Source organism: Balaenoptera physalus (assembly GCF_965194825.1).
Source record: "Balaenoptera physalus genome assembly, chromosome: 16".
In the NCBI taxonomy this organism is placed as follows: domain Eukaryota; kingdom Metazoa; phylum Chordata; class Mammalia; order Artiodactyla; family Balaenopteridae; genus Balaenoptera; species Balaenoptera physalus.
The window spans coordinates 28711753-28739537 of NC_138898.1; the positions used below are offsets into that span (position 1 = coordinate 28711753).

The following is a 27785-nucleotide window of genomic DNA, read 5'->3' on the forward strand; positions in this document are numbered from 1 at the left end:
GGGGGCTCACACTTGTCCCCACCTGCATGGGAGTCATAGCACGCATCCTGCAAAAAGCTGAGCGGACAGAGATCTTTCCTGAGGTTGAGGGAACCAGAGAGCTGTGTGCTGGCTCAGCTCTGCCGTGCTTCTGACTCCCCTCCAGGGGGTCACTTGGCGCACCCCACGCCCCCCGTCAGACCCGCGGGGCCCTGTAAGTGCACGTGTTCCATCCTCTCCAGCACCCTTGAAGTGGTTCTCACACCCGTTCTGCAGATGCGGAAGCCAGCTGCAGTTGCTGAGCAGGGGGTGCGCGAAAGCCAGGGCCCCCTTCCAGAGCCCCACACCGTCCCCCTCTAGTCATCCATGCCCCAGACCGGCGGCATGTGATGGTGGCAAAGCACAGTCACTGCGCTCAGAGGCAATACGTAGCAAAGGCCTTGGTCTCATCACTGCTTAAAAGAAAACCAGCTCTGGCATGTCATGAGACAGAAGATTCTGGAATTTCAGTTACTTTTGAGGAAGTGATTTTATGTAAAATCAAATCTTTATTCAAAAGACAGTGAAGGGTTATAACTAAATACAGTTTGTGACAAAGAACAAGTAAAGGAAAAAGAAACAATTCTCACAAAAAAATGTATTTGTTCTCTCAAACCGTGGAAATGTTTTACTGGTAGAGGCAAAATTTTGAAAGGGACCCAGCTGCAACTTTAGGAAGTGTTTAGTCGGCCTGCCTACGTGCCCAGCATTTAAATCGGCTCAGAGAATCACTGCCTGTGGGCCCTGCCCCTGCCTTAGCCCAGTTAAGAGGCTGAGGCTCCAAGGAGGCCAGTGTGTATAAATGACAGGCCCATGTGATCCAATGTTGCCCCACCCAGAACACGCCCACCTCGACACAGCCCCGCCCCCAGGCAGCAGGCCTCCACAGCCTGTCCCCTGAGCACTCTCCCTTTCTTGCTGGAGGGTGAAAGGGCTGAGCTGCTCTCCCATGGCTTCAGATGTCAGGGATGGTGTGGTCCATGGTGTGGTGGAGCAGGGTTGGGGACAACCTAGATACAGCAACAAGGACAGTCGCCAAAACTGGCAGCACCTTCTCCCCCTCCCCGCAAAGCCTGTGCATGCCTTGTGGGCCCTCACTTCCAAGTCTAAGACTTTCAAATCACCAGAAGCCACTGGCTAGCGTGAAGGGAGGCAAGGGCAGGAGAGCGGAGGGCAGGCTGGTCTGGGCTCTGCAGGAGCCTTGAGGAAGCCGGGGTGGACGGGAGGTGGGGAGGAGAGGGGGGAGGCAGGAGGGGAGCAGCCTTACTTTCTGGCCATGTGCTCATAGATCACAGTGGGGATGATGGCCAGGTTGATGAAGTTCCCGGCTGTGGCCAGAATCTCCATGACTTCTTTGTCCTGGAGAAGGGGTGAGTGAGCGGTCACCCCGGGGGCCAGGGGCAACTCTGAAGGCACCTCTGTGGAGAGGTCAGCATGGCCTCCGCTGAAGGATGCCACTGACATTCTGACGTCAGGGGCAGGGCTGCCCCTCAGGTGAGCAAGAACGTGGGCCTCCCACCTGAGGCCCTCTCAGTAAAATGAGCGTGCCCCTCCCACCCTCAGCTCGAGGGCCTGTGTGGGCCTGACACCTAACAGGGCCTCACAAACGTGACTTCCCCCACAGAGCCCTGGGAATCTCACCAAGCACACATGTATGCCATTTCCCAGGACCCCGTCACACTCGGGTTCTGGACCCAAAGCACAAAGAGAATAACCGTGCAGTGGGGGGACAGCAGGGGCTCCCACCCACCCCCTTCACTGGACTCCTGTCAGCCTGAGCCGAGCCCATGTGGTACTTCTTCCTCTTACATCTTGTTGACTTGTGAAAAGAGAGGCCCGCAGAAGCCATTCAGATCATGGGGAGAACAAGAAACAAAAGACATCTACACAAAGTGTGCCAAACAGTCCAAAGACAAACGCTATGGCCATTAGAAGAGCCTCTGGCCCTTACTCCGACACCACGACCTTTACTTTACACAGATGTCTAACCCAGGTATATGTTTTCTTAGCTGTTCCAGGATAAATGGGAGAAGATGTGCTAGGTGGGACTAGTGATGGCCAGAGTAGAAATAGACAGACCTTTGAGAAGATAAATGATCTCAAGAAGCATAGCTATCTGGGGCCATTCAGCAAAGGGACAGGTCCAGTCCTTAGAGCCTTACGCCATTGTTTGGTAGGATAACTGATAAGTTCAGAGTGAAGCCTTGAACCATCAGTGAGGACGAGAGAATCTGCAGCACATTTTAGAATGACTGCTCTCCAGAACAGTTAAGATCAAAGAACTGTCATGCTTTGAAAGGAGTGAGTTCACTAACACCCAGTAGAGCCAGCCACTCAGAATTGGTATTACTGTACTCAGCTTTTTAGCTACAATGGATTCCCTTTGGATTGTCATGCCTGATCCCCAAGGAAGGGGAGAGATGCAGCAGGAGGGATGTCAGACAGACATTAGGAAGAACTTCCTGATCACAATGCTCATGAGCCAGCAGAGCAAGCCTCCAAGGAAGGTGGGGAGACTGTCAAGCACAGGGAAGAAGATGTGCGACAGGAATGGTGATGGTGATGGCCCTTGTGAAGGGGAGGAGAACTGGCTTAAAAGACTGTGCCACCTGTGGAGTGAGATGCCACCACCCAAGCCACCTCTACCAGGGGAGCCCTACCTGTGAGCCCCAAAGCCCTGGCTGCAGGAGGGCAGGGACCCTCACTCTAAATCACAGCTGGGATTAAGAAGCACTCTCGGTCCTGGTGGCATCAAGTCGGGATAAACCACTCTCGCTTATCCAGGGACCAGAAGCGGCGTGACTCATCCTCCGCCGGGCCCCATTCCCCAAAGGCACCCACCCCCCAGTCCAGGTCACAGCACTGGGCCTAGGCCACTTGCTCCTTCTTGTATTTAAAGATAAAACTCGCCAGGCAAACCCCCTCGGGAGGGCAAAAAAAAGAGGTAAGAAATGGACCTCTGAAGAGCAATTTTCTAAAGTATTCCTATTACTGAACAAGATCCAGGATACAAACAGAAGTGCCACACAGAGTAGGGAGGTGTCCATGCAGCCAGGAGCCACCTGGGCACCTACGTCCTTACACAGGTCATCACCCCCCCACCCCCACCCCCCGGCTCCCTGTCACACCTCTGGCCTCCATGTGTAAGTAACAATAGCTTATATTTACTGAGCACTTACTTTGTGCCTGCACTGTGCTCGAAGCTCTGTGTACCTTGTCACATTGAATCCCTGTAGCAGCCTTAGGATGAGGAACTGAGGCTGGGGTCGGGGCAGCAGCCCACCCGTAGACACGAACCTGCCCACCGCCTGGCGTGTCCCAGCCCCTGATGTCCCGGGACAGAGCTGCTGCTCTGCCTAGCTTACCTTCAGCCCAATGACGTTCTGCCCGTTCACCTCGCACACGTAGTGGTTGATGAGGAGCCCATTGCGGGCCGCAGAACTCCCTTTGACCAAAGAGATGACCTTCCCCTTCTTGATGGCGAAGCCGACGTGGCCTGTGCTGTCCTTGTGCATGGTGACGATCCGCTGGAATGTCCTGGCAGGGAGGGACCGTGAGCTGGGCCTGGGGCATGGCTGGGGGTGGGCAGAGAGGCTCCTGGGACCCAGCTACTCACCTGTCCCGAACAACCATGACAATCTTCTCAGCCGACGCCTTCTTCACCACCCGGTGGGCTTTGCCTGTGCTCCACCCGACACAGTTGCGCCCGTCAATCTGCAGGATCTGGTCCCCAAAGTGCAGCCCCACCAGGGACGCGGGGGTGTTGGCCTGGACCAGCTGCACAAAGAGACCCTGGGGGAGGCAGTCCCCACAGTCAGCCCTCCCGGCCCACCATGAGCCCAGGTCCCTCCTCCAAGCTGCTGTTTGCCCCCTGATCCTCCCGGAGCCTACAGGGCACTGCGGCTGCAGCTCTGCGCAGCAGACACAGGCAACCCCATTTTTCCGGCGAGGAAACACTCCAGGCCACACAGCTAGGAGGCCACCAAGTCAGGAATTCAACCCCGACTGGAGGCTGCACCCCCAACCACTGGACTACAAGGCCTCTCACACTGGCATCCGGGGCCCTCGGCTTCCACTGTCTGCAGACAGCCGCCCAGAAGCCAGATCCCTTTGACTGGGGGGCAAGGAGGCAAGGAGCCCACGGAGGGGCAGGTAGAGGATCCCTGGCGCAGCCCAGAGCCAGCCCTAGAGCCTTGTAGGAGGGGATTGAGAGGAAGAGCCTGGCCTAGGGGTCAGGTGGGCCTCGGCTCCCAGCCCGCGCAGCCCCTTCCTTACTGTGGATGGGGCTCCCCGCGCTGCCTCCTCTCCCGCTGGTGGACGAGGCGGCCAGAACCCCGGAGGCGCGCGGAGGAGGGCGGGCAGCTCGGGCTGAGGGCGGGCGGGCGCTGTCCAGCACGCGGGCTCGCCCTCCGCCCTCCGCGGGGCCCCTCCGCTCCCCCCCGACCCCCAGCTCCACCTTGTCGATGGCCCGCAGCCGCAGCCCCGTCTTGCCGAGCTCGTCCTTGTACAGGTGGATCTCGCGCACCCCAGGCTTGACCTCCCCAGGCAGCACTCCCATGCTGTTCCCGGACACCGGCGCCACCACCTGGTCCGGTGAGGGGCCCGAGACCGCTGCCTGCAGACATCAGGAGAGCAGGCGGTCAGCCAGCGCCTGGGGCCTCGTGCCACAAGAGTCCCCGGGGTGGGAGCAGGGATGGGGTAAGGAGAATGGAGTGGACCCTGGGCCGCAGTCCACCCCAGCCCACACACTTTCCCGCATGCGGGCGAGAGGGAACATGGCTCAATGAAACCACTAGGGGGCGTCAAAGTCCACACCCCTGAAAAACAGCCAGGAAAGTAGGGCGAGAAGAGAGGACAGGTAAATAGGAAAGGGGTCCTCGTTTTCCAAGGCAAACTGGTGTCAGGAGAAGAGCCTTTTAAAATCCACTTAAAAATAAAAGTTCCACAGAAAATAGTGAACGATGGGGGGGAAAGGGGCTCAATTTGATCTCTGCCTTTAAAAAAATTAAGGTAAAAGTACCAAAATGAGTTAGTGCTTTCCCCCCTAAGATCTGGAACAAGGACAGGATGTCCACTCTCACCACTACTATTAAATACAGTAATGGAAGAAGTAGCCAGAGCAACAAGGCAAGAAAAGGAAATAAAAGGCATATAGACTGGAAAAGAAGACATAAAATGGTCTCTATTTGCAGATGAGATGATACTTCACTAGAAAATTCCAAGGAATCTACAAGTAAACTCCTAGAACTCATAAGTGAGTTCAACAAGGTCACAGGATACAAGACCAACGTATACAAAAAAATCAATTGTACTATATACTAACAATGAACATGTGGAAACTAAAATTAAAAATACAATACCACTTACAATCACTCAAAAAAAAAGAAATACTTAGGTGTAAATCTAATAAAACATATGCAGGAATTGTATGCTGGAAATTACAAAACACTGATAAAAGATATCAAAGAAGATCTAAATAAATAGAGAAACATTCTGTATTCATGGATTGGGAAAACATAGTAAAGCTGTCAACTGTCCCCAGACTGATATACAGATTTAATGCAATTCCCATCACAATCTCTACAAGATGTTTTGTAGATACATGCAAGGTTAATCTAAACTTTATATGAAAAGACAAAGGAACTAGAATAGCTAAAACTATTCTGATAAAAAGAATAAAACAGGAGAAATCACTCTACCAAATTTCCAGATTTATTATATACCTATAGTAATTAAGACAGTGTGGTATTGGGGAGCGACAGACACATGGATCATGGAGCAGAAGAGAGAATCCAGAAGTAGCCTCACACAAGGAGGGGCAACTGCTTCTTAACAGAGGTGCAAGAGCAATTCACTGGAGAAAGAAGAGTCTTTTCAACAAATGGTGCGGGAGCAATTGAACATCCGTAGGCAAAATATGAGCACTGACTTCACACCTTATACAAAAATTAACTCAAATTCAATCGTAAATTTAAACATAAAACTATAGCAGTTTTAGAAGAAAGTAAAAGGGAAAATCTTTAGGACCTAGGGCTCAGTGAAATTTCTTAGGACACCAAAGCATAATCCACAAAAGAAAAAATTCAATAAATTGGACCTCATCAAAATTAAAAACTTTTTGCTCTGCAAGAAACCCTTTTAATATGATGAAAGGAGAAGCTACACAGTGGGAGAAAATATTTACAAATCAAATATCTGACAAAGGACTCTAGAATAAAGTCTCAAAATTTGACTTAAAAAAACAATCCATTTAGAAAATGAGCAAAAGATATGAAGAAACATTTTACCGAAAAGAATACACAGCTGGTAAATGAGCACATGAAAAGATGTTCAGCATCACTAGCATTAGGGAAATGCAAATCAAGACAATGATAAGGCATTGCTACACACCTACCATAATGATTAAAATTTAAAATAGTGATAATACCAAATGCTGGCAAGGATGTGAAGAAACTGAAAACACTCATGCATTGCTGGCAGGAAAATAAAATAGTACAGCCATTCTGGAAATAGTTTGGCAGTTTCTTTTTTAAAAAGTTAACCATACATTTATAACATTACCTAGGAATTGCACTCCTGGGGGTTTATCCCAGAGAAACAAAAACTTATATCCGTACAAAAATCTGTACACAAACATCCATAATAGTTTAGTTTATAATAGACAAAAACTGGAAACAACTAAAATGTCCCTCAAGAGGTTAAACAAACTGGGGGTACAGACAGACCATGAACACAACCCAGCGATAAAAAGGAATGAACTGTTGATACAGGCAACAGCCTCGAAGGATCTCCAGGGCATGATGCTGAGTGGAAAGAGTCCATCTGAAAAAGTCACACACTGTGTGATTCCACTTACATAACCTTCTGAAATGGCAAAATTATAGGGACAAGAACACGCTAGTGGTTGCCAAGGGGTTGGGGATGGTGAGGGGGAGGCTGGGAACGATTATGAAGGGGCAACACTAGAGACACCTTTGTGGTGATGACATAGTTCTCTTGATTGCGCTGCTGGTTGCAGGTGATAAAATGACATTGAACCACAGACACACATTGTACCAATGTAAAATGCCTGGTTTTGACGTTATAGTGTAGTTACATAAAATGGAACCACTGGGAAAACTGAGTGAAGAGTACAAAGGACTTCTCTATCTTCGCAACTTCCTCTGAATTTATGATTACTTAAAAATAGAAAGTTAAAATGAAATAAAAATAATTTAAAAATTTTAATTATAAAAATGCCTTATCTGTCATTTTTTATCAAAATTTAGGTTGTCCTAATTAGTGGACCAAAGAGGGATTCAATCGATGGATTAAAATTGGACAATCTACAACATGACCTACTTTGCTTCATGTGTGTACTTCCCTACATGACTGTCAGGAGGGTCATTTTGGAGAAACACCCCAGGGTGTCACCAGTTTTTCTCAGGGTCCCACATGTCCTCATCCTTCCTGATTTTTCCTATGAAATCCTCATTTGTCAGTGTGGCAGTTCTCATCCTCATTTCCATCAATTTCATGAAATCCTGCAGCCTTAGCAAGATTTGCATTTGCACTCTGCAATCGATTTGCACTGGACCAGGGAGGGGCTGGCAGACAAGGACAACTGACAGATGGCCCGCAGGGAGGCTGGAGCTGATTGGGAGAGGGTTTGAGACTGATTCTATAAGTGAATACATTTTCAGGAGTGAATATTTCTATGTTATGATTTCCTTTGCCCCCTGAAGCCATGGGGAGCAGGAATCAAGCATTATTGTTTAATCTGGGGAGTGGGGCTGGATGACAAGCTCCTCCCCACTGGGCTCTGCCTAACCATGCAGCTGCTGTCAAGTCACAGGCAGCCCTTCATTAGCAGCGCCCAGGCTCAGGCCGAGTTTCATGTCCTCCCTTCTCATCCAGCAGGCTCAGGCCAGCAGGTCAGAGGTCAAAGGGCAGGCAGTGGCCCTTCAGCCCCAAGGCCCACGGGAAACCACGAAACCCCACAGCACTTTTAATGAAGGCTGAAAATACAAAGTGCCATCAAAAAACAGAGCCGCAGCAACGCTGGGGAAAGAGGAGATTCAAGTCTGTTTAAATGCTAAGACCAAGAAGGAGGGCCCACGTCAGGCAAAAGACAAATACCTACACTGGCACCTTCTGGAATCTGAGGCAGGTTCTGCTGGACTTCGTGGCTGGAGAACGAAAGACCCATATAACTTTCCAATTCTGCCAAGTTTGGGTACAAAACTGATGGGAAGGGAAGGAAGGAAGAAGAAAGGTGTTACTCCGGGCCTGAGATTAGCCACACCTGCCTGGCTCCCAGGTGGTCACTCATTTTTATTAAGAAACAGGGCCTGGGGATGCTGTTTACTCCCAAGAATGCAGTATATCCCAGAGATGGCTCCGCACTCCCAGGAACGCTCGCTGGCACTGTGGGTCCTCCCCTCAGACGGTCTGCTTTCTCCAGGAGCAGCCTGGGACACTGAGTACCTCATGTATCACTTTGGTGTTCAATTTAACTGACTTTATTTGGCACCCGCCAGACCCGAGGGCAGCTCTGGGGAACTGCGTGGTGAGGAGAAGAGCTGGGCCTGAGTTCAAGTTTGCTACCACAGGGCCTGAATCAAGAGGGCCACGAGCAGCTCCAGGGCCACCACACGCATCCCGGTCTCCACATGCAACCTTCCTTGGTGGCCCCAAGTCAGGGCGGTCAGTGCCCTCACAAAGCTGCAGCTTTCTCAGTGTCCCCCTCAAAGGGTTCTAGGGAGGGTCAACCTGCATAGTGCCCACAGCTCAGCGGCAGGAAGGAGGCAGGCTCTTGGAAATGTCCAGCAGAGGTCACTCTCAGCCAGGAGAACCCCAGCCCACTCACTCACCTGAAGGCTGGGAGTCTGCTCCCTGCCCCGGCAGGGCGGGCATCCTGGGTACGGCTCTGGCCTCGGCCTGGGGACGGATGGGGAGTGCCGGTCAGCTGTGGCCATGAGCCCCAGAGCCCTTGAGGCCTTGGGCTCCCTGAGGCTGGGGGTCAGGGCATTAGGTATGCTGGCGGCCTGAGGGGGGGTGTCCATGACCCTTGGAGTAAATGTGGCCTCTGCAGATGTCCACGCTTCTGGAGGGAGGTTCTCCCAGGGGCCCGCGACCCACCAAATGTCACAACTCGTTTACTACCTGAGGCAGCCAAGGCAAATTTTCAGTCAAAAAGCCCCCAGTTCTCAAAACCCACTAGGACCTCATGTGGGATGGAAGGAGAAAAGGGCTTCTGGGGGTTGAGTAGGCCAAACGCCACGGCCACAGGGTTTACTCTGGAAGCTCGTCCTAGAGCATGGGTTCTACACGAACCCGGATGGAGGAAGCACTGGGATAGAGCAGGCACCAGACGGGCTGGTCTGCAGCTGCTTGGTCTTCTCCACCTGCTGTAATTCCATTGCCTTGGCCTCTGGACACCTGCTCTGCCCAGCAGGCCCTGCAGTGGGGACCTGCATGCCCTGGGGCCAGTCAGGAACTCCCAGCGGTCCCCAACACTTGACCCAAGACGAGCCTCCCTTAGCTACCCTGGAGTAATCCAGAAGGCCCCATCAGGGGACCCCAGGCTGATGGCCTGGCAGTTTACCTGCATGGCTTGGTCCACCTTCAGGTCCTCCAGAGACGGGTACAGGGTGGACATGGCTGCTCTTTGGAACACGCTGCAGGGCACAGAGGGTGGGGAGGGCTGAGGGCTGAGAGGAGGCACGGACGTGTGCCACTCAGCACTCTCAGGACGAGAAAGATGTCACAAAGGTATTACTGTCCCCATTTTAGAGATGGGGGAGCTGGGATTTGACCCAAAGTCTGTTTGGTTCCCAAGCCCGTGCTCTCAACCCCGCAAAAATCCCATCCCACCATGTTCAGCTGACTCTGGGCTTTAGAACCTGAGACCCGGGGTCACCTAGCACATGCTGACCAGGCAAAGCAGGATTGGGGGCCACGTCCCTCCCTGTCCTGTTTCAAAGGTCAGACAGGCTTATGAGGTCTGATCACTCAAGACCTAAATCCAGTCCAGCTGGTGGGTAGTGAGCACCTGCTGTATACCCGGCCACCGTCAGGGGTTTGCTCAGCATCATCCCGCAACTACGCGGGGTTCAGTCCAGTGTCAAGTGGGCGGGGACTTGATATTACAACAGAAAGGCAGCAGGCACTTTAGAAGTCCTCCCCAGCCCCCCACACGCCTCTCCATCTCTGGGCATTTGAGTTCCTACTGCATACCAGCCATTTCCGGTCTCGCTGGCGACTCTTGATCTTGACCACAATGAGGTAAGACCAAAGGAAGCTCTTAAAAACATGCACACAAAGTGTAGCAGAATTTATACACTCAGCAGAGTATTGCTCCAGAGGGAGAAGGAAATGGGGGGAAGCACAATAAACATTTACTGAACGCCTTCTACCTGTCCAGAGGAGAACCAGTAGGACCTCAGAGCAAGGTACCAAAAGAAATTCAAAGAAATTACCTCACAGAAATGCTTTATTTCCTTCCTAGTTGAAATGTGAGGAAGGAGCAGTTTGTCTTTCTGGATTCTTTTCCGTTTACCCACTAACACATTGTCTCTGTCACATCTCCAGGCCTTTGTTGGGCCAGCCGTCACTAGCTGGACGTCTCTGCCCCGCCCTCCCACCCTGGCTCCTCAGGCAATGAGGTCACTGCTGCTCCCAACGACCCTGCCCTCAGAAGAGATTCTAGGCCAGCCTCTGGCCCTGGACTCTTCAATCGTCCTTAGTCTGTCTTCCCACCTGAACTGCAGTTCCTTGGGGTCAAGGGGTGTCCTATTCACCCCACTGGGCCCACATTCTCTGGACCAGGTCCAGATCCTCTGGGCATCTCCCCTGAGTGACCCACAGGGGCTGAGGTCATCTTCATCCATCACTGTTCCTCATCCTTCCTCTGTACCTGCTGCCTTGACCCTTGTATCAACCTTAACACTCCCAAACGACCTCTCCCATCCCTCCTAATCTGCCATCAAATCCCATCTCTCCCACATGCCATCCCTAATCCCCATGCTGTCTGCAGACCTCCACCATCTCCCCGCTCTTCTGCAGGTACCACAACATCTCCAATGAGTCCTAGCTCCTTTATTGTTGTTCTCCAGACAACAGGCCCGTTCTGCATGAGCCTGGAATGTCATGCCCTGCTGAAAGCCCCCAGTGGCTCCGCACTCTCAGAATCGAGCCCACATTCCCTTTACGATTCCTCCAAAGATTGGAACTGGTGGCTCAAAGGCCAGATGCAAACACTGTAAAGCAATTATACTCCAATAAAGATGTTAAAAAACAAATCTGTTGCCAAGTGCTTTATACGTTCAAACTAGCCCACTAAATGCAGAACTCAAGACGCTGCTTTTTTTTTTAATTAATTAATTAATTTTATTTTTGGCTCTGTTGAGTCTTTGTTGCTGCACACAGGCTTTCTCTAGTTGCGGCGAGTGGGGGCTACTTTTCGTTGTGGTGCGCAGGCTTCTCATTGCGGTGGCTTCTCTTGTCGCAGAGCACAGGCTCTAGGCACGCGGGCTCAGCAGTTGTGGCTCAGGGGCTCTAGAGCGCAGACTCAGTAGTTGTGGTGCACGGGCTTAGTTGCTCCGAGGCCTGTGGGATCTTCCTGGACTAGGGCTCGAACCCGTGTCCCCTGCGTTGGCAGGCAGATTCCCAACCACTGCTCCACCAGGGAAGTCCAAGACGCTGCTTTTAATAATCTAACTTCACATTGCTCCTGAAAAACAGGACACTCTGGCAACCCTGGACCGCTGCTGAGTGGCTACAGCTGAGTCGCAGCTGACTCCCGGGCGCCCCAGACCCCACCAGCCTCTGCTGTCTCTTACATCAAGACCGCTTTACTCACTGGCACTGAGACCCTATAGACATTTGCTTGCACCCCCCTGCCTAATTCTCCTGCTTTATTTCTTTCCACATGTCCTTCTCCCAATCCCCACCCTCAGCTTCAGCCATAATGAGCTGCTTTCAGATCCTTGAATTAATCGAATTTTCTCATGTCCCCAGGCCTTTTCATGTATTATTATTCCCTCTATTTGGAATAACTTTCTACCCCCTCCACTCCCTACCTAGCTAACTCCCAATTATTTTCAAGTCCCAGACCAGAGGGCTCTTCTTTTAGGAAGCTTGTCTTGATTTGTGCTCCCCCCGCCCCCAAACCCCCCTCCTCACCCAACTCATGTTCTTACTCTGTTGATCATTCACTACTCCTGTAGTTGCTTCTTTGTCTACCTATTGGGAGTTCCAGAAGGGCAGGAACTGGACCTTCTAATTTGCTATGGAACTCCTAGCCCCTAGCATGGACACCAACGCAATAATATTTCCAGAAGCAATGCATTCTGCCCGGGCTTCCACTTATCTCCTTGTAAAGTAAAGCTCTGATGTCCTATGGACATGCACCTTCCTAGGATGGAAACAAGGATGAGAGGTCCCAAACAGGTTTTGTTCGCCTCTCACAGGCTTGTTTTTTGTTTTCATTTGAATTAGTGCCAACATTTTAAAATCTGGAAATATAAAATTCTTCACTTCTAACTTGTACAGAAAAGAAAAATCACACTATTTGGCAATGCAAGAGCAGAAATCATACACGGCAACAGTCAGCCAGGCCTGAGTCGCAGCCTGCCATAAGATGGGGCTGCACGCGCCTCCTTGTTTCCTGAAGTGCCCATCCAGCTGACTTAACGCTGCCTGTTTGGCTCCTGCAGGCAGGCAGCTCCAGATCTTTGCCTTAGCCTTTGGGGCAGGAATGATCATCTCAAGAGGACAGGGATGGTCCTAGGGGGAGAGAGAGACTGTCCCTGACCTCCTTTAAATCAGCTGGGGGAAGAGACCACTTTGTCTGTGGTCTTCCCCACTGCGCACACACTCTGGGAGACTTTTATCTCAGGACAGTCCTCAGGAGGTACCATCTGCCAAAAACATGCCCTGCTACCAGGATCACACATGAACGACAGGTGTGAAGATAAGAGGCACCCCTGCCCTGCTTTTTCAAACACTGAAGCAGCGGAGCCAGTTATATTTTTAGCAGCTGCCCTCTGGGAGAGCAGAATCAGAGATCTACTTCCTGGAAATCACTACCAGGCTAAGACCACACAACCCTTCCTCTGTGTCTGGGACCCTTTCACCATTGCCACCTACTCTGGGTCTCAACTAAGGTTTGGGCTCTGGGTGGAATCAAGAGGCAGGTATTCCCCTGCCATGTAGCGGTTCATGATATATAGTGGGGAATGGCTCCCTGCCAGCAAATATGCGTGTCTCATTCAGTCATCCATCTACTCATTCACAACATTTGAGTGTCCACTGCGTGCTAGCAACACTGGACCTGTTTCAGTCGTGCTGATCCCTCTGCTTGGCACACCACCCTTCTCTGCATGGTGCTCTTCCAAGGCTCAGCTCAAATGTTTCTTCTCTGGTTGGCTTTTTCAGACCATGGGACGCCCTGTTAGTTGGCCGGGTCTTCATGTGTTCCCAAACTGACTCGTACTGTCCCTATTGTCAAGTTATTTATCATATTATATGATTATTACCTGGGTATTTCCTCATACTGGGCCCCAACTCAGAAGGGTGGGGACTGTGTCCTGTTCACCACCCTATGCCTCCCCACCAAAACAGCACCCAGCACGTGGATGCCGGCAAAAATTGCTATTCGACTGAATAAATCAGTGGTTTTCCAAGGAACAGACTGGAAATTTGTGGGGGCATTTTTGGGTGTCACACGACTGAGGGGACACTACCAGCATTTAGGAAGCAGGGAGTAGAGGCCCGGACCTCCTGTAATGCACAGAACAGCTTACCACGACAAAGCTGTCCTGCACAACTTTCCAATACCCTGCCAAACCTTCATGGAGGCAAAAAACCTGTTTATAACCTGTTTTATATACAAATACAATGAAACTTTCCCTGGTTTTAATATATAATATATTATCCAGAAATGTATACACCAGCTTAACCGAGGAAGTTATTCTTTGTTTTGTTCACCATTGTGGAAAATCACTGTCAATCCTTCTGAGCACAGGTGAGTCACCAGAACGCACCCATGTGTGTCTGCGTTTGTAGCTGTCACAGTGATGCCACGCCTGTATAGAAATACATTCAACCTTTGACTCAAGACGCCAAATATAAGGACTTCCCTGGTGGTCCAGTGGTAAAGAATCCGCCTTCTAATGCAGGGGAGGAGGCTTCCATCCCTGGTCGGGGAACTAATACCCCACGCAGTCAAAAAAAAAAAAAAAAAAAAGATGCCGCATGTAAACTTTGGCAAAATTTAGTTGAATACTATCTATTAAATCCAAACTTTCTCATTTTAAGTTAGGTACAGACGTGACCGGGTGTCACCCAGTCTGAGCTTTTACATAGTGAAGGGCATATTCGTTTATTATAAATTACTTTCATTGCTCATTGCTCTCATTTCTCCTTTATAGTACAGAGAGGGCATCACGTTGATTTTTTTTTTAACCTTGGGGGGGGGACGACACTGAACCACCACTCAAGACGAACCCGCCCCCTCCCTCAGCCTCAATTTCCCGCTTTTTGAACGCAGCCAGGCACAAAACTCTGAGTACTCGGGCACCGGAGAAAGCCCCAGCGGTTCTTAGGGCCTGTTCTTCACCCCAGGCCTCAGTTTCCCAATCTGTCCAACGATCTTGGATCAAAGCTCTCCAAACGACTCCCCACCCTGACGCTCCGGTAGCTCCAAACTCTGCGTGAGGCCTCCCCTGGTTGCTATGGGTTACGGCGCCTGCGCAGAAATCCCGCCAAGCCGCTGGAACGCGCAGCGGCCGCTAGGGCGCATGCGTGTCACCCACCCAGGGCTGCGCATGGTTACGGGCGTTTCGCGGGGTATCCCGCGATTGCGGGGTGGCAAATGGCGGTCTCCTTGCCCCGCGGGTTGCTGGCCGGCTAAACTCACCCGGCCTCTTGCTTTTTCCAGGCGCTCGTGGCTGGGGCCCACACGCACACACACACACACAAAATCAGGTAAAGCAGCAGAGTAAGGGATGGGAAGTCTCAGTCAGGGTCCGCGTCCGCTCTTTACGCGCCTGGAGTCTACGCGGATCAAATCGCGCTTTAAAGGGGCGAGTGTCCCTTCGCCTCCCCACGCCCCCGACCCCCAGTCCATTAACGGCCTCCCGAAGGGGAGAGGGTGCGGTTGAGCCGCCCCCTGCTGGCTGATAAGATTCCGTCCTAAGGCAGCCGTGGGAGGGAGGAAGGCAAAGTTGACACGCCTGCGCTCCGGGCTGCCTGTTGCTCATAATGAAGAGGAAGCTCCCTCGTTCCCTACGATTTCGGAAGCTCCTTGGATCCCCGAGTATGCCCTACCGTTGTGATGTCACCGTCCTTCCCACCGTGCCAGGTTTCTTGCCTGGCCCTGCCTTCCTGTCCTAGTGCTGAACTGCACGTGCCCCGCCCCACTCCACGAAGATTTATTCTGGAATCCCACCCAAGAATGACTGAGTGCCTGCCCCCCCCCGGGTAGAGGTCTTGGGCTCGGCCAGGCAGATCACTTTCCACAGCAACATTGGACCCACTGCACATTTTTAGAGATTCGGGCAGTTGGGTTTGCGGGGTGCAGGATAAAAGTCTAGGGCAACGGGGAAGGCCTGGAGGAAGGTAGGAGACGCCGAGTGGACCCTGAAGGATGGAGGTTCAGCAGGGTGAGAGTGCAGTATTACTCCAGGGGTAGGGAGGCCCAGGCCCAAGAGTCCAGCCGCCTCCCAGATCTTTACTACCTCCTGCAGTTTATTCAGATTGAATTCATTTTTCCCCAGCTTTGCTGCCCCTCTACAGTGACCCCACCAAATGCACCTCATGGTCTGAGCCAGAAATCTGGGAGTTATCCTTAGCTCCTGCTCTCCAGCCATACCCAGCTCTTGCCCTCAGGAGAAAATATGGGACTTCAACTTGATATTCCAGTCTCTATGACGTGACCCCTGGTACCTTCTCCACTGACTCCTGGTGACCTCTTCACTCTTGCGCACTCACCCTGCATTTTATTTATTCTAGACTGCTTGCTGATCCTAAAACTCACCCTGCTAGTTCATGCCTCTGTGCTTTTACAGGTGCTGTCCCCTCTGTCTTGAACGCCATTGACACCTCCCCCCAGCCACCACCACCTTGTTCATCTGGTGAACTCCTCTTCTTTTCCCCACAAATCCCCAAAACCAAACACAGAGTTAGGCAAGCCTCCCTTCTCTAGACCACAGAATCTCATATTCGCCTATTCATCATTCATTCCACTACTGTTTATTAAGCACCCACTGTGAGCAAGGTCTTCTGCATTTCCTGGGTTGGATTTCCACTGAGCTGTATTTGTTGGCCTGTCGCCCTCTTTGGTCAGGAATGTGGCTCATTTCTGAAGCCCCAGTGCTGTGCCCACTGCCTGCTACACAGCAGGCATCCAGTTACTGTTTCTTAAAGAAGTAGAAAAGCAGACCCAAGGGGAAGAGAAAGCCCCAAAAAGTCCTTTGAAGAAAAACCCTGGGCCTAGAAGGGGAGTAAAAACAGTGCCCTGATGAGGTGGATTGAAAGGCTGGCTCCTGCAGTCTGACAATGGAAGAGTTTGCTCAGTTCGGTGCTGATGACTTCCTGAAATTAACTAGCTCCTCTGAAAAGAAAGGAACCGATCTAACCTACCTCACCCAGAGAAATTTTCCTCTCCCACTGCATTTTCCAGGATTTCCATCCCTGAGCTTCTGTACTTTGTAATATTCTGAGCAATAACAACTCCCACAACAAAGCAGCAATCAGGTCCTCAGAGACCAGCAGGGCTGAAAAGGGGTCGCCAGCCCCCATCTTTGGACTTTGGAATGAGAACACTCCTTTGGAACACTTTGTTCCAAAGAGCTGAAACTACGGGACGCCCACTTGTTCCTGTGGACAACTCATCCATCCTTCAGAAGACAGTGTGCGGGAGGGAAGCGTGGGTTAGAGTGTCAGAGGAACAGCTCCTGGAAGGCCAAATTAGCCCAGGGATGTGGTGAGTTGGAAAGGAAGAGGCTGTTGCTAAGCCACCAGCATATACTCCTCTCCTTCTCTCAGGCTGTACTACCTGCTGGAGAAAAGCTGTGGACTTCTTCAAGGAGTGCGGACACTCCTGAACCCAGGCCCAGGAGAGGCAGAGCGGGAGCCAAAGACCTTGGAGGCAGGCAGGATGGATTCAGACTGCTGCCTCTGACTTGGGAGAGCAAGCATGGACAAGTCCCTTTGTCATGTCATTTATTCCTTTGTAATATGGGTAACAATACTTGCATCACAGAGTTATCGTGGAGATTAATTAAAAGATTCTTAAATAAAAGAGATATGTACAGAAAGCACTAGTACATAAAGGGCATGTAATAATCGTTAGCTATTGTTCATTCAGTACATTTACTGGGCACCTAAGTCCCAGTACTGTTCTAAGTACAAGTAATAAGGCAGGGAACAAAAGAAAAATCTGTCCTTGAGTGTCACTTTCTAGCTGGATTAAATAAGTGCTTATGCCATGTTAGGTGGTGGGAAGTGATGGGGAGAAAGATAAAGCAGAGTGGAGGGTAGAGCCTGGAGGTCCAGAAGAGCCTCACTGCCAGGGGGTGGGTGGGGGGGTGACAGGTGGCTTTTGAGCAAAAGCCTAAGTGGGGAAGGAAAAGCATTGAGGCTGAGGGCAAGCCACTGCCCTCTGTTTAGGGAACATCTGACCAGTGAGACTGAAGTCAGTTGTTCATAGGGGAAGTAGTAGGAGACGAGATTGGAGAGGTAGCGAGAGGGACTAGATCCTGGAGGGCCTGTGGGTCATGCTGAGGGCTTGGCATTTACTCTGATGAGATGGGAGCCCCTGGAGAATTTTGAGCAGCAGAGTGACATGGTCTGACTTTCATTTGGAGGATAGATTAGGGGGCACGGGTGGACAGGGAGCCCAGGCGAGAAGTGATGGTGGTGCAGTTGTTAGTAGTTGGGGCCACCGTATGTACAGCAGCCAGTGCAGTGCTGGCCCAGCACACAGCAGCCCCATCTTAAGCACCATTTTCTGAGGCTGGCTGTGTGGAGGGCATGTTCCAGCCCCTTATATCCCTCATTCAGTTCCCCTGACTGCATGGGAGTCCCCACAGGAGGAAACCAGTGTTCAGATCAGGCCACTGGCCCAGTTCCCCCAGCAGGTTCTCCTTGCCGTGGTAGGGAGCTTGTTAATGGAAACAGCTTCAGGCAGAGAAGTAAGTGACAGAAACTGAGGCCTGCACTCAGTTCCTTGTGGGAGTTGCTCTTTGGCTTTCCAGGGGCCCATTTCAAGGAGCAAAGTGTGGGTCCTGTCTCCGTGAGAACTGACCCAGGCAGTGAGGAGGAGCCTGGAGCCCTAGTGATGTCTGGATAAAGATCACCCAGCCCTCGAACCTGGCCCAGGGCTGGGCTCAGAAGAGGAAACCCCAGTTCACATTTCACTGCCAGAGAAAAGCACCTTGAGAGAAAAAGGCCTGGAAGTCCCAGCAGGGTCGGGACAGGGAGGGAAGAAGACAGGTGAGAGCAGGCCTCCCTTAGCCCTGTCCCCACCTCTAGGGGCCCCTTGCCCCGCTCTCACCTGCAGGCCAGGTGCTGCTGCTCGTCCTTCTCTAGCCACTGCTGACAGAGTCTGGTCCCCTCCCTGGAAGGTGGTGGCCCTTGTCCCAGCTCCCTGGTCAGCTGACTCACCCAGGACTGGGATGGGCCCAGGTAAGGACCTGCGGCTGAGTCAGCCCGCCCCTAGGTTACCAGGTTCAGAGGAGGGCTTTGGCCTTAGTCTGGATGTGGAGGTGGGGTTAGGGGCTCACAGCTCCTGTTGAGAGGGTTATGAACCAAGACTTCTTGGCCTTGAGGAAATCAGATTTGGATTGGACAACTAGTCCTGCTGAACTCCTTGAGGGCAGTTTGATGGGTCTTAAAAAATGGCCATACCTTGTGACCCAGCATTTCCTCTTCTAGGAATTTGTTACAAGAAAATAAACAAGTAGGCAGTGAGGTCTCAGGGCCCATCACCGTGTTTCTTATAATAGGGAAATCTAGAGATCCCCAAATGCCCATCGCTAGGGTCAGTTAAATAAGGCAGCATCTGTGGAAGATCACAAAGCTGTCAACGTCATTTAAGGAAGAAGCCATGAGGAAATGTTCCAGCAAGATATTGAAAAATCAATATTGTGATAACCATCTTGTGTTTTGTCTTCATTTTTTGAAAAGTGAATATGCACTGAAAACAGTCTGGGAGGGCATATCCTAAAACGCTGGAAATCCGGATGGTGGGATTGTGGGTGGGGTTTTGGTTTGTACTTTTGTGTCTGTTTCAAGGTGGTGGGGTTTTGTTTTGTTTTCTTTTGAAGTTAGTTTTTGCTTTGAATGTTTATGATTTTTGTAACCGGGGGGATCCAATTAAGGTTAATTGTTTTAAAAAGGAATTTAGATGGGTTGTTTCCAGGAAGGAGAACTAGGGGGCTGTGTGCTGAGGTGGGAGGGGATTTTTGAATAGCGCACTTTTTGGTGCCTTTTAAATTTTGAAAAAATTTAACTGTTTTTGACTATCCCCCCAAATAATCATATAAAATTAAACAGAAAAGGGGGAGGAATTTAGCTGAGGTCCTGGTGGGTTTGGTTGTATAGAGGTACCTGTCACACCTGGTGCCTGGGGAGGGCCGCCCCCCCTGTGCTGGGTGGTCCCAGGAGGAATGATGCAGGGCAGTCGCCCAGGGTGGGGTGAGCGTCGGGGCTGCTCAGCAGGCCAGGCGGGCCCACGTCACAGTCCCCGTGACGATCCTGGGCAGAGGGGCACTAGTCTTGGGTGTCAGATCCCGACCGGGGCTCAGCTGGTGTTCAGCCCATGCAGGAGACACTGCCAGCCTCAGGAGCTTACAGCCAAGAGGCCCACACTGGAGACAACAGCAAGAAAGGCAGTGGCCAATAATGGAGCCCTCATGACCTGCAGAGTACGAGGTCCTGCCCCAGGTGCTTCACAGTCATCATCTCAGTGGCTCCTGCCATCCCTGTGAAGCAGGTGAGAGGCAAAGTCCCTCTCTCAAGTAACACAGCTGCAGAGTGCCTCCAAGGTTCTGTTTTCTCTTCTGTGAGGCAAATGCACTTGAAGCTGAGGTGTGGACACACCCAAGGGCTGAGCCATATGGTCCTGAAGCATGTGGTAAACCATGAGTGATGGACCCACCTTAGGTCAGGTCTTCAAGACCAAAGAAAAGTAGAAAATAGAGACCCTAACTGAACCAAGTGACACCCCCTGCCCCCATACATACCTCAGTTCACTCAGCCAAGGTCTCAAAGGGGCCTTTTCCAGAAGGGTATGGAACTTGCCCGCGGTCACACAGCACATTGGCACAGATCTGGGACTAGAACCCACAACCCCTCACCTCCACCTACATGCAGGGGCACTCACTCCATGCCCTGGTGTTACAGCCTCCTCCATCTCTGACTTCTCCCCTGTTCCAGCCAACAAGAAGGACTTTTTGTTGCCATGCCCTCGCTCAGTCTTCAGTGGTTCCCCACTGCAGCGGGAAGCGGGGAGGCGGAGGAGCAGCACTAAATTCCCGGGCCTGACACTGAGGCTCATGGTCCGTCCCCATCGTTACCATTTCAGCCTTGCTCCCCCAGTGCTTCTACCCCAGCCCAGCCACAGTCCTCTCCACTCCCACCTCACACTTCCAGGCAAAGGCCTGTGCTGCTGCTTCTCCCGGAATGCCTTCCCCCTGCCCCCATTCCGCCTGGCCAAATCCACTGAGCTCGTCTTCCAGGAAGTCTCCCTGTCACCCCCATCCACGTGGCCCGTCCCGCCTCTGAGCTCTGGATCAGACTGTGCTGTTCCGTTCTGTTCTTTCATAGTAATCATCTTGTATTGTTCATCTGTCTTAGGTTACAAATTAGACCCTAAGTTCCTTGAGGGTATGGCCTAGTTATTAGATCTACGGTGGCTATTTTCAAAATGAAAACTGGAACCTGTGCTCTGACCAGGATATGTTTCTGCTTTGTTGTACATTTGTATGAACAATCTTCAAAAGTCTAAACCATGGGTATCCAATATGGACCATATACTTGGAAACCCTCTACCACCACCCTTCACAGATCTGAGTAATCAGCCACTTTACCCCTTCCTGCTGAGCCCAGAGGTGGCTCAGAATTCTCTAACAATAATGTTGCAGGTAGCTAGTGCCACCTGGATTTGGCCTGTGAGATGAAACCTCTGTGCCATCTGGAATGGGCACTCCCTGAGGGCAGGGACTTGTCTGTGGGGTTCTTATCCATAGGGCCTAGCATCATGCCTGGCACATAGCAGGCTCTCAGTAAGTATCTACTGAGTGAATGAATGCCCCTCCTAGAAAAGTCAATCACAGTTATAAATGAAATGGCTAACTCATTTAAAATATGGGCTGGGCTGGGGCATCAGATCTGTGTCCCAGATCCGTGACATTGCACAAGTTACTAAACCTCTCTGAGCTTCGGTTTCCACATCTACAAATAGAGTGTTGGTACCTGCTTTACAGGCTTGTCCTGAGGATTAAATGAATCATGTGCAGTGCCTAGGACATAGTTGGCACTCAATACATGTAAGTTTCCAACTTCCTCTTGGAATGAGTCCAGCTGCAAGTTACAGAAACAAAAGTCGGAGGTTCAAGTGAAAATGGGGGTGCTTTTTGGGGAAGAAGGGGGAGTGGCTGCTGGGCAGAGAGAAGCACCAGCTGTGCACTTCTACCCTCTGCATGGAATCGGGATGGTGTAGAAAACCCAGGTTACATCACCACAGCTGCATCAGTACCACTGAATGATAACAGGAAGTGCTCCGTCTGCATGCTGGGCACTCTGCTGGGCATGGGGTAGAACCCGGTCTCACATTGTTCCCAGCAGCCCCCAGATTCAGAGAGTGGAGCACCTTGCCCAAGGTCACACAGCCTGAGTGTGTGAACAGGCCTTGGCTGTGAACTGAATGGAGCCACTGGGGCTCCAGGAGCCTTTCCCATCCCCACGCAGCTGAGTCATGGATTTCCCAGGTGGTGGCCAAGGGCCCTGGTGAGTCAGAGGCCCGGCGGGGGGCTGATCCCCTCACACTTCACCCCACTTAGTCCTGCCCAGGACCTCAGCCCCTTGCTTGGAAGCACAGGCACCTGCCAGAGACCACAACCTATAATGCCCTTACGGTACCCGAAAGTGATATCCTAAAGGGGCCACGGCATATTGTATGGCTGTGGAATCCCAGCCTGCCTGGGCTTAAATCCCTACGCTTAGGCCACGTGACCTTGGGCAGGTCACTTTACCTCTCTGGGCCTCAGTTTCCTCACCTGTGAGATGGGGAGAATGATTTCACTTTGTATTTATTAGCACAAAGTACTGTGGGGCTCATGGGAAGAGCCAGCTAAATTTGAACTATTATAATATGCACATTACTGGATTTTTGCATTATCCAAGTGAGAAAAATGTATCCATTACTGTTCTAAATGTGATCAAAGATCAAACAAACAGAAATTACTTGCATCCTTTCTGGAACATAAATCCAGGTTGGATCCTCCCTGAGACGGTCACTGTAGAAGCTTCCAGCAAGAGGGAAGCTAAGGTCCTCAGAGGCCCCACTGCTGTGGTGGCCCAGCTATCTGCGCCCTCCCCTCCTCTGTTCTTGCCCTTGGATCCTGTATTTCTCCAAGTGCACTGACCCCAGCCACCTGCAACAAAGACCTCTGGGCAGGGAACACTTGCTAAAAATACAGATCCCAGGGGCACAGCCAGGCTTGCTGCATCCCGCTCTGCGTTTGACTTACCTTTCCAGGTGATCGAGATGTGAACTATAACGTGAGAAAGAATGTCTTGCTCCTTCCTGACCCAGTTTCTTCTCAGATCCAATGCCTACAGTGAGCTAAGCATGAGGCAAGGGGCTTTCCATCCCTTACCTCCTTTAAACCCCTAAAACATACAAAAAAATGACCATTGGGGTGTTGTGACAGAAAAAAAAAACTGAGGCTCAGAGAGGTATGCTGTGGGCCCATGATCACAGGTGGTAAGCCGTGGAACTGCGATTTGAACCCAGAATCTGTCCGCTTTCCCCTTGCAAATGCTGCTCTCCCATAAATGTGGCTGTGCCTGAGTACCCTCATTAGTCTGGGCCAGGGTCTAACTTTGTAATTTGCTGGTGAAAGCTGGTTGCTACAGCCAAGCTTCTTGGCCAGAGGCACAGCAGGAGCATCTAAATATACACAGGCAACTTGGCGTAGGGAAAGTGTCAGCATCTGGGCCTGAGGAGGGGAGTCAGCTGGGGTTTGTGATCACCTATCAACAGAAACCGGCTGTGGGTTACTTAAGCAGGAAGGGCACTTATTAAAGGTTACTGGGGAGCCCATAACCTCTGAGAGACTCAGAGAGCCCAGCCTGGAGGCCTCATGGCCAGATCACCCCTCAGCCCCCCACCATGAGGCACTGACATGGCAGCCTGTCCCGCTGACACCCAGACCTTGGCCAGTCCCTGCAGAACCTCTGTCCCTGGTGACTCCAGACACTGGATGTAGGCACTGCCAAAGTGGGTCTGTGTGCCCCTGCCTCCTTGGCCATGGATTCCCTCAAAGCTCTGTGCTGGGGGGTGTGACTGGGGGAGTCTGGGTCCTGTGCTCAGCCCTTATGCAAAGCGTGCTGGTAAATTGAGGCTGCTCTGTTGGAAGTGTCATTAGGTGGGGCATTCACCAGACATGGGAAGGCGGCTTGAAAACAGGGCATCCAGTAAGAATGCAGATGTCCACTGAGACCAGGAACGGGTGGTCAAAGACCCACCAGTTGCTGAGGGCTGCCATGCACCAGGCACTGTGCCAAGTGGTTCACATCTGTTAGCTTCAATCTTTAGCTACAGAAATAATGCCCAGTTTACAGATGAGAAAGCTCAGGTCCAGGATCATAAGATGCGTGAGTGACAGGTCACGCTATCGAGCCTGGGTCCATCAGACACCTGAGCCAGGGCTGGGGACCACCAGGACATATGTCATTGCTTTCTGCTTCCTGTGACTGGGACCAGCCCCCCACCCCTCCAGACTGCACACCTGCCTTTCACCCGCCTCCTGCGCGCCTCCTAGCTCAGCAGGCTGACCCCTCAGCATCCCTGTGAGGGAGGCAGGGTGAGTACTATTATGCCATTTTATAGATGGGGTACCTAAGTTGGGGGGAGGGATTTGTCTAGCTCAGGAAGCATTCATTGTAGGTCTGGGGTCTCCCCACACTGGCCGTCTCTCACTAACTCTCTGCCCCATTTCCTGGGGAGGCCCAGCTGCTCTTCTGAAGGCAGCTTGGAGAGCCAGCTGGGAACACTCCTCCCCCCTACCTTTGCCTGGCGGAGAGCCAGCTTCTGGGGGAGGCTGTGGGGTGGGCATGCAGGGGCCCTGGTGCAACTTGTGCAGGAGAAGGAAGGCAAAGAGAGCCCTAGAATGTACGTTCAAAGCCCTGCTTCTCCAGTTGTTTGAGTTGCTCTGCCGAAGAACTGCCCTCCTCCAGGGCTGGAGAAATGTCCCCAGTGCCTTCAGCCCACCCCGAGATATCTCTTCCAGCCCCTTCTGTGACTTACTTGATACAGTAGGGCTTTGCTAGCTGGGTACAAAGCCACATGGGAATTGTGGCCCATCTTCCTGGACAGTCAATTTTTATAGAAGATTTTATGATGCCTTCATTAGATATTGAAACATCTTCCCAGTCTTCACAATTTTCACACTCACCGTCTACCACCTGCACCATCCAAGACAGCTGCTGGGGCTGCAGCCTCAACAGCTATGTTTCTAGTAGCAGGAAGGAGGAGGCAGAAGGACCTCCAGCTGAGTCAGCTCCTGTAGGAAGCCCACCAAGAAGTCTAGGTGGACTTCAACTTACTTAGGCGGCAAGAATCTAATCACATGGCCATGCAGTGGCATGCGAGGCTGGGCACATTGCCAGATAATATTGGGGCTCTGTTACAAAGGACAAGGGAAGCGTGGGTACTGGGTAGGCAACAAGCAATCTCAGTCACTCATGTCAAGATGTGCTAAGATCCAACAAAGGGCCAACTCAGCGTCACCTGGTCCCTGCTGGGCCGAGACACCACAGGTATCCAGCCTGGGCTTTTGGCATCACACATGCTGAGCCAGACCTCTATCAGGCCGTGCACCCCAGGAGGCCATACTCCTCTGCCTCAAACACCCCAGGGCCAGGGGCCCAGCAGCTAAAGACCCCTACAGCCCAGAGCCCACTATAATTATTCAGACCAGTCTAGCCCAAACTGTTCACCCTGCCCTGTCTTGTCTTTCCCATGGAAACCCCAATAAAGGCTGTGGCCTAAGCATTCTCCCCTCCCCCTCCTGACCATCCTGGGTTTTTCCACATATGGCATGCGTGCCTCCTGTCTCTAGGACCTGTGCATAGAAGGACCTTTGTTTTCCTGAGCTTCTCCTCTGTCTCCTCTGTCTCCTCTGTGGCCGCAGCTGATGGACCATCTCATAAAAGAATACGAAACAGGTCTCCAGAGACACAACGTCCTCCACGCCATTTCTCAGCTCCATCTTGGCTTTCCTTTCCAGAGATCTGTACTAGTCAAGGTAGGCGAGGTCGTACTGCAATAATAACAAATAACCCAAGTCTTAGCGGCTCCCAACACGAAGCTATCTCCCAGGCACCTGCACGTCTGTGGAGGGCTGGCCGGGCTCTCCAGCACCCCCACCCCAGGGCCCAGGCGATGCAGCAGCCACCACCTCGAAGCCCGTCCGAAGCCACAGCGGAGGAAGAGGGTCTCCACCTGGCAACCGAATGCTCCAGCCTGACGTGACACAAGTCACTTCTACTCACACCTCATCGGCCAGGGCTGGACAAATGACCCCACTCGATCACAAGGGGACAGGAAGTGCCATCTACTCACATGCCTGGAGGGCACAGCCTGGGAAATAATATGGAGAATGACACTGAGGACCACCTCAGGCCTCTGTCTGGGGTGTCTGCCAGGCAGCTGTGGTCACCTGCGCAGGGGCTGAGGGAGCAGCTATGTCTTGGGGGTGGGGTGGTGCTGCACTGAGCCCAGCAGGAACCTACCTGGCGTGAGGGGGCTGAAGAGAAGAAAGACATCTGACACCCCAGAGCCTGCGGTTGTCATGCCAAACAGGCCTTCCAATCCAGCCAGGAGCCGGGTTCCTCTTCTGCAAAATTGGAACAGTATTTCCCAACCGGCAGATTTTAGTGAAGATTAATTAAAATACATGAGTAACATGGGGAAATGTGCCTTTATACTCCCAGCAGCCTTCCACGGAAGGAAATACTTTTCAGTGGAAGACCCTCTGCCCTCTGAGCCCTTTGATGAACTCTTGTGGGAAAATCTGAGAGCAGTAGCTTGTGGGAGGCGGGTTGGAAGGGGCTTATTTTAAAGACTGTGCTTAAAAAGCACAAAATATTCCTAAGATTTCTTTGGGGGTGACCTTGTTTATTTGGGATGGTTTGGGGGGAGTTGATGGAGATTATGGGGGCATCCAAGCCCCCCATCGAAACTGGGAACAGATCAATTGTTCTGTATAACAGGAAGAGAAGACTTGGGGGTTCCTGTGGCAGTCCACAAGATGGGGGAGCAAAAAGAGGGGAGCAGGAGAGGGAAGGCAGCGTGATGACAGAGGGTGGCGGGTACATAACCGCCGGGGAAGTCCTCTGGGTGCATGAAGGCAGCAGGAGGCTACTCTCAGAATAGGGTGAGGCTTTGAAGGTGAGATGTGATGTGAGCCCCAGTTCCCTCCCACTCCTCAGGCTTTGAGCAAACTCCCTCTGACGACAGGAGGCTCACTCCTGCACAGCGGCCACTCAACATGCTGCTCTGTGTTGTCCGTGTCACATCAAAGCCAACCGGTGGACACGGAGGCCTGCTCTGCTTCCTGGGCAGAGGATGGAGAGAAAGCATATCAAAAACCGGATCCTGGTCCTGCCCAGCGCAGAGAGACACGCCGATAAGGCTTGGATGCACACTTCCAGAAGCCTCAAATGGCCAGCCCCAGTGTGGTGGCACAACTCCTCCTCTGAGCGCAGAAATGGGGGACAGGGTGGCAGAAAGACAAGAAAGAAACTTCCCGAGATCTGGAGTTATCCCGTTAATCTAGGTGTGCAGGCCATGTGGCAGACAGGACAAACTGAGTCCTGGAGGGCTCAGCTTTCCCACAGTAACCCAGCCAGTGGTACAGCCAGGGTTCTACAGCCATTGGAGGATGGAAACTGGAGCACAGAGAGGGGAAGGCCTTGCCCCAGGTCACACAGCAATTCCATAGCAGAGCCAGGATGCAAGGACTCCAGGTCCTATCTCTTCTGGCTGCCAGCCTGGGAAAGCTGCCCAGCCCTTTCACCCACTTTTGGCCTGTGCTGGGGGAGAGGTGGAGCGGGTGGGATGAGGAGAGGCAGCGTGATCTAAGAACTCCACTCAGGCCCAGACACTAGGACTGAACGGGTCCCCCTTGCACCCTGGCGAGCCGACCCCAGAGAGACAGTACCTGCGAGGACAGCCGCGCTCAGGGTGGGAAGCCAGGCGTGGGGCTCAGCCTTCCGCACATGTGATCTCATTGAACCCTCAGACGACCCTGTGAGTTGAGCACCTCCGCTGTTATCGATTTTTCCAGAGAGGAAACTGGGGTGAGTAGGACCGAGGCCTCGGGACTCGCAGTCCAGTGCTCCAACCCACGGCGCTCAAGGCGGGAGGGGCCTGGCGGAGCGCCACACGGGGCGGGGCGCGGGGGCGGGCCCCTCAGCCCGGATGCGCCCCCAGCCGGCTGGAGCTGCTCCGCCGGCTTCACAGAGCAGGGCTGAGCAGGAAGGTGGGAACA

General features: G+C 52.1%; 1 protein-coding gene across 8 annotated transcripts; it reads right to left on the minus strand.

The window, feature by feature from the left end:
• Positions 1 to 21: 21 nt before the first annotated feature.
• Positions 22 to 27497, minus strand: SDCBP2 (syndecan binding protein 2). Of its 8 annotated transcripts, none has more exons than XM_082429892.1 (10): positions 27456 to 27497; positions 25372 to 25553; positions 9605 to 9677; positions 8871 to 8937; positions 8141 to 8241; positions 4475 to 4633; positions 3635 to 3810; positions 3384 to 3555; positions 1286 to 1377; positions 22 to 1028 (listed from the first exon to the last, which is right to left on the minus strand). In XM_082429892.1, the coding sequence occupies exons 2-10, from the start codon at positions 25500 to 25502 to the stop codon at positions 974 to 976; spliced, it is 1026 nt and encodes a 341-aa protein (XP_082286018.1). In that variant the 5' UTR covers positions 25503 to 25553; positions 27456 to 27497; the 3' UTR covers positions 22 to 973. The 8 variants fall into 8 exon arrangements, with proteins under 8 accessions (XP_082286018.1, XP_082286017.1, XP_082286020.1 ...); XM_082429891.1 differs by lacking the exon at positions 27456 to 27497 and adding an exon at positions 26026 to 26095; XM_082429894.1 differs by lacking the exons at positions 25372 to 25553; positions 27456 to 27497 and adding an exon at positions 18560 to 18644.
• Positions 27498 to 27785: the final 288 nt, after the last annotated feature.

What these genes read in the sequence shown, in the direction of transcription:
- SDCBP2 (XM_082429889.1), bottom strand. Translation starts at nt 5,190, where the DNA reads ATGTCTTCTTTTCCAGTCTATATGCCTTTTATTTCCTTTTCTTGCCTT. An exon ending in GTCATGGTTGTTCGGGACAG is followed by an intron (nt 3,556 to 3,634) that starts GTGAGTAGCTGG and finishes CCTCCCTGCCAG; the next exon opens with GACATTCCAGCGGATCGTCA. An exon ending in TATGAGCACATGGCCAGAAA is followed by an intron (nt 1,029 to 1,285) that starts GTAAGGCTGCTC and finishes TGCTGTATCTAG; the next exon opens with GTTGTCCCCAACCCTGCTCC.